This window comes from Leguminivora glycinivorella, chromosome 20 (assembly GCF_023078275.1).
Source record: "Leguminivora glycinivorella isolate SPB_JAAS2020 chromosome 20, LegGlyc_1.1, whole genome shotgun sequence".
Lineage (NCBI taxonomy): Eukaryota > Metazoa > Arthropoda > Insecta > Lepidoptera > Tortricidae > Leguminivora > Leguminivora glycinivorella.
In genome coordinates this window covers 10,355,980-10,361,979 of record NC_062990.1, presented here as the reverse complement: position 1 = coordinate 10,361,979, position 6,000 = coordinate 10,355,980, and the positions used below count along the sequence as shown (strand labels likewise).

General features: G+C 36.9%; 2 protein-coding genes across 2 annotated transcripts in view; one reads left to right on the top strand and one right to left on the bottom strand.

Moving 5' to 3' along the window:
• Positions 1 to 536: 536 nt before the first annotated feature.
• On the top strand, positions 537 to 4,601 carry LOC125237176. The gene is made up of 6 exons (XM_048144163.1): positions 537 to 714; positions 790 to 1,146; positions 1,705 to 1,794; positions 2,300 to 2,915; positions 3,871 to 4,041; positions 4,501 to 4,601. The coding sequence occupies exons 1-6, from the start codon at positions 676 to 678 to the stop codon at positions 4,518 to 4,520; spliced, it is 1,293 nt and encodes a 430-aa protein (XP_048000120.1). The 5' UTR covers positions 537 to 675; the 3' UTR covers positions 4,521 to 4,601.
• A 1,059-nt stretch (positions 4,602 to 5,660) lies between these two features.
• Positions 5,661 to 6,000, bottom strand: part of LOC125237173 — a 49,096-nt gene continuing 48,756 nt past the window's right edge. Inside the window, exon 11 of the mRNA XM_048144158.1 lies at positions 5,661 to 5,994. Within this exon, the coding sequence (XP_048000115.1) occupies positions 5,849 to 5,994 (146 nt within the window). The 3' untranslated portion in view covers positions 5,661 to 5,848. The remainder of the gene's footprint in view (positions 5,995 to 6,000) is intronic.

The following is a 6,000-nucleotide window of genomic DNA, read 5'->3' as shown; positions in this document are numbered from 1 at the left end:
GCAAAAGTGTGTCCACATGAGAGGGTCAAAGTTGGGGCTGGTGTCCCTCTCGCACGTGTGACCAGTGTTAAAAAATTACTATAGTAGTAGTATTTTTACCTGTATGATAACTAAGTTTATAGACTTCTTAAATTATTTTCGTATTATATCGAGGCAAGGGTATTAATACCTTGTAACGAATTGGTAAGTCATTATTATGAAGCCATAAAACCAAAAAATTGCGCAATTATTAAAAACCTTTGATTGGGTATTAGTAGATTTGGTAGTAACTTTGAATATTGACTGGTATCCCCAAATGATGACAGTGATGACGTCATTCAAATGATTTTGATAGTGGTAATAAGTGCGAGAGGGACACCAGCCCCAACTTTAACCTCTCATGTGGACACACTTTTTGGCCTAACAACTCATTCTGGTTTAATTATAATTCTGTGCAATAGGTACATATTGATTGCGTGTGGTGCACGTGTGGTGATTTCAAAACGCAACACAAGCGTCAATTTTGACATTTGATTGCTCTGCTGACATCACGACTAGACTAATCGCCTTTTGGTTAATTTTGTTACAGAAAATCCAAAACTAGACTTATTACATTTATTGATAACTGCCTTCATTTAATATACTTGGGCATATAACAATTTAAAACTCAATTTCGATCATCTGACTAAGCCAAAAATGTCCGTTGAACTAGTTGTTACGGGTATACCCGGCGATGTAAGTATTTTGAACCGCAAACTACATTCTTACCAATCAATATTCTGATACTCTAATAAAATTGTTTTTGAACAGGTGACTTTTCCGAGGGTCTTAGGCAATATGAGGGACTTGTTAAAACGAATTCATATAAAGGCGTTCTGGATACTGGATATCGCTGATGGTGAAGGTTATATGAAGCAGATAACGATCAAGTTTAACAACAATTCCGACGCGCGTAAAGCTCGCAATTATTTGGACAACATGGCGTTTAAGTTTAACAGGCTGGAGTATCCTATGCGGGCGTATATACCTGATGTTCAGCAGGAGCCTATGAACCATTTTGTGGATGAGGATGAGTATGAGGATTGGGGGCGCAAGCGAAGGCCGAATAAGCGCGCGAGGGTGCGATCTCGCAGCCCGGTGTACAGGGATGAGGCGACTAAATTGGATGTAAGTTGTGTAGTAAACAAGTTCAGCAGAATCAGACCAAGGACCAAGCTAAGTTAGCTATTGTTTTGGTAGTACACTTGGAGCAAGTGTTATTTGAAACAACAATGTTTATTTACTTTTAACATTTATAAAAATCGATGCCGACTTAGCTTGGTCTCATTCTAAAAGGCTAATCAAATACCCTGTAATAATTTTTTGTCCTAAATATATATTTTGTTATTATAAGAATCCATACCAATATTATAAATGGGAAAGTGTGTGTGCCTGTTTGCTTGTCTTTCACGGCAAAACGGAGCAACAAATTGATTTTTTAAGTGGAGATAGTGGAAGGGATGGAGAGTGACATAGGCTACTTTTTGTCTCTTTCTAACGCGAGCAAAGCCGCGGGCAGAAGCTAGTTACTTGATAAATGATCTCTGTGTTTGAATCACAAAATGAAGTAACTTTCTCAAAAATATACTCCAAACAATAATATTTATAATCCAATAACACCAAGTACTATTATAATAGTTATTTAGTAGTAATTGCCCAGAGTTTGTAAATTAATTAATTTTTTAGTTGGAGATTCAGTTACTGAGGAAGCAGAGGCAGGTGATAGAAGAAGAAAGAAGATTACTTATGGAGCAAAAGAAATTGGAGATGATCAAGGTTTGAATTATTAAGATTCTGTAATTGTTTTGCCTATGGCTGTCAATAAACTAGTTTTGTGGGTACAGTCACCATCATAAAGTGCTCGCAAATATCGACACAACTCTATTAATTAATTAATCTGCAGTTGTACTCACATTATTATATTCCTATTTCTGCAACATGTTTCGGGCCAATTTGGAGGGCCCTCTTCAGGTATATAGGAGTTCACGCGGCGACTAAACTCCGTCCATGTCCGCCAAGTGAACTTTTTGGTTTAAATTTTCTGGAGAAGTGTCTTCTATGTCATGTCATGTTGCCTATCTATTTGGCACAGAAACATAAACATAATTTCGTATGATGTTACTTAAGTAAATTAATTTTGATAACAATCTTTCAGAGTTTTATAATGGAGTAAATATCAAATTGTGCTAGCAAAAGTGAGCGCTACATAATCTCCGAAAATAGGGAACTCTGAAACTGAATATTTACTTATCATTCTATAAACTTTCTTGAATGTTCACAGGAGTACGGGCCGAGCGTCTCGCGAGAGTTCGAAAGTTTCAAAGATTACGAACCACCTCGCAAGAGACGTCAGCCTGAGCCTGTACCAAAGAGGCCTCAGCAGGAGGCCCCGAGGGCCCCAAGAATCCCCAAGGCCTCCGGAACCCAACCCCGCTTGCCCCTATTCTTCCAACCGTGCAAAAAGCTTCTGAGTCAAATGAGACCGCACATCGACAAAGATGCTACACCGGAAGAAGTGGATATACTGGTTAAGCTAATAAGAGCTGCTATAAGGAAGGATTTGGCTATAGCTTTGGAGGGTAAAGACTATATGAAGCATGTAGCGATTGTAGACTTGTACAGAGAAAGACATCCGCCAGAGCAAGATGCAGCTTTTGTCGCTAAAATTTTGGCGAATATAAGAGCTAGTTTTATGACTCCTGAAGTGAAAGTTAAAGAGGAAAAGGCTGAAGATGTCCCAAAAGACACTGAAAATCAAAATGACCAAAAGGGGGAAGGTGATAAAGCTGCAAATGATGACCAAAAAGGGGAAGGTGATCAAATCGCTAATGATGACCAAAAGGGGGAAGTTGAAAAGACACCGGGGGATAATCCGGAAAATGGAGAAAAAGAAACAGGTACAAATAATACTTAACCAGCTGTTTTGATCTAGTTAATTTCCTAAGAAAATTAGGATTATTTCTATACAAGAAGCAGCATTGGTTAAGTGGTAACCTAAAGTTTTTAAAACAATATGTAAGGGACTTCTGTACCTGGACGTTGGTTCAGTGAGAGAAATGAAGTTTTTTACATTAAAAGTTTTCTACCAAATATAGCCAAGCTCGCTCAGTTAAAAATGAGCCGTCACGCGTTGTAATGAATGGCATACTATGGAGTCTAAAACTAGTTGAATACATAAAATACATTTTTCTTTACTTTGATGTCACAGTTATGATTAATCTTTATTTTCTATTTTGTGAACCGTGAACAAAGCACACTAAGTGTATATTCTGACCATTTAGGGTTTCCCCAAACCTATCGATGCCGACCAAAAATCGCTCGAGAGGCGATGGCTGACATACTCGTGAACGGGTGCTGTCTGTGAAGACCGGTCTGTTTCAGCTAATAGGGGATATACTATATTATATCTACTTGTGACTTTCATTTTGAGTAAGAATACATTGAGGCACTTTGTCCTTGTTTGTTTATTTTCTTTCTGACTCTTGGAGACCATTTACATCTCTAAGAAAAAAATATATTTATTATCTTTAGTTGTGATATCTAGATTCTTTTACAACTCTAAAGTTATTTTAGTTGTTCTTATTTTTTGTACCATTTTTTTTTCACCATGTTTAATTTTTTAATTTAAAGTAGCTTTTAAATTTTGTTGAATCCGTATTATTTATTTTTATCTTGACTTGTAAAAGTGCCCCTGTGGCCTACTTACTGAATAAATGTTTTTGATTTTTTTTGCTCGTTAGTATGAAGACCCGCTGAACATACGTATGCATGTTCATTCTATCGAGCGATTTTCGATATGTTTGGGGACCCTCACACGTTAAAATATTTCATAACATTGCCTTTTCTCACTAGATGACGCCACTGGTGCCATAGCGGAACCAGCTCAGAATCCTGTGTCTGAAGTGAGCCAGACTAATGCGGAAGAGAAGAATACAGGTTTTGTAGCGGCTGATAATAGCGTGTTGGATGAGATGACGAAGGTGAAGGAAGAGGAACTATTGGCTGATGATGCGAATTCTGCTGGTGAGTACTTGCAAAGATTTATACAGGGTGTAATATTATTAACTGACAATATTTTCTGAATTATCTTGATATGCTATTAACCCTTAAATGCGCGACCTTGACATAGTTTGAATTTTGACATGCTGTCAATGTCAATAGAGTCAAAAATACATGATGCATATACCAACGAAATATACCATCAAAAATCATATTTCATTGATTTTTGACTTTTTTTAACCCCCGACGCAAAACCGACAGGGTATGTCGTGTTTGTCTGTGGCATCATAGCATAGCTCCCAAACGGATGAACTGATTTAGATTTAGTTTTTTTTTATTGAAAGCTGAATTCGTCGGGAGTGTTCTTACCCATGTTTCATGAAAATTTTATGGTTAGGTTATTTTCGAGCTCTTATGGATCTACTGTGATATGTTATGTGCAATGTATTATGTAGTATTTAAGTTATTTTCTTGTTTTTTCAGACTGGGTTGCAGAACAGTAAACTGCTAGAGAGCAATACTATTACTTTATAGCCAGTAAGATATATATTATGTATCATTTAAGAAATAAAGAGTGAGTTATATATTTCAATATTTTATTTCTCAATCATCATACATGACCTAATGTATCTTATAATTAAAAGTACTAACTAATCACATCCTAGATTTGTATGAAACAAAGTGATATCAGCAAATCAAATATAAACATTTAATGGATTTTTTATCTTTTAACTAATTAGCAAAGTTTTTATTTATACTTTATTTTGACCATGACCTCACAATAATCTATCTTCAGTTTAAAATCGTAATTGATAAAAAAGACCATTTTATGGACTAAACTTCCAATCGGACGACCGCGACCGGTCTGGCTCAGTCGGTTGTGACCCTGCCTGCTAAGCCGCAGTCCTGAGTTCAAATCCCGGTAAGGGCATTTATTTGTGTGATGAGCACAGATATTTGTTCCTGAGTCATGTATGTATTCTATATAAGTATTTATTTATTTATTTAAGTATATATATAGTCGCTGAGCACCCATTGTACAAGCTTTGATGCTTAGTTTGGGGCTAAGTTGATCTGTGTAAGGTGTTCCCAATTTTTTTTAATCTAGTAGTTATTATCAAAAGTACCTATATATAAATAAATAAACTTTAGTTAACATAGTTTCGAGATAAAATGTACTGGAACCAAAATTGCAATGTCAATATTTTTGCGCACAAAGTCAATACTTAAAAATAATATGAGGAAATTACTAATACTAGACTAATTCTATAATTAAAAAGAGACTGTGACATACAAACTATAGGTAAGTGTAAGACCTGGGGCCCGTTTCTCGAAAGGTACAAGCCTTGTATTACAAGTGCGCGAACTGTCAAATCGTATGGGTTGTCATGGAAACACACTTGTAATACAAGGCTTGTACCTTTCGAGAAACGGGCCCCTGAGTGCACGCTCATATTGTGCGGGGCGGTGCGTGCGGTTTCAATAATTTATTCCGATAGACAATTAAATTATTAATATCACCACTTAGGAATAGGAACACGTCCGTACACTTCAAATGCTACCCAAGAATGAATCTCTTTTAAAAACAACATGGCGCCTTCCGACCAAACCGGAAACGAGTCGGATTGGTCTTTCGCATTGGCTGTTTAGAGCGGGCTGTCAAATGCCAATTATGAAACCATTACCGAAAAATCATAACACAAGTGTCCTGAGTAGACGCTGCATATATTGTATGTACGCCCGCCAAGATAAACGCTCAGCACGGAGCGTCCACTCAAACTTACATTAAGGGTTCCGTTTTTCATTTTGGCACGGAACCCTAAAATTAATCCTAAAAGTCCTCTAAATCTTCTTCTTTAATGTTTTCTATGTTGACCCCCTCAGCGAAATCTATAGCGTCTTCAGTTTCCTTGTTTTGTTTTGAGAAATCTTCCCCTGGGAAATCGTCTTCGGTAAAGTCTTCCTCCGCGACGAATCCTGTAA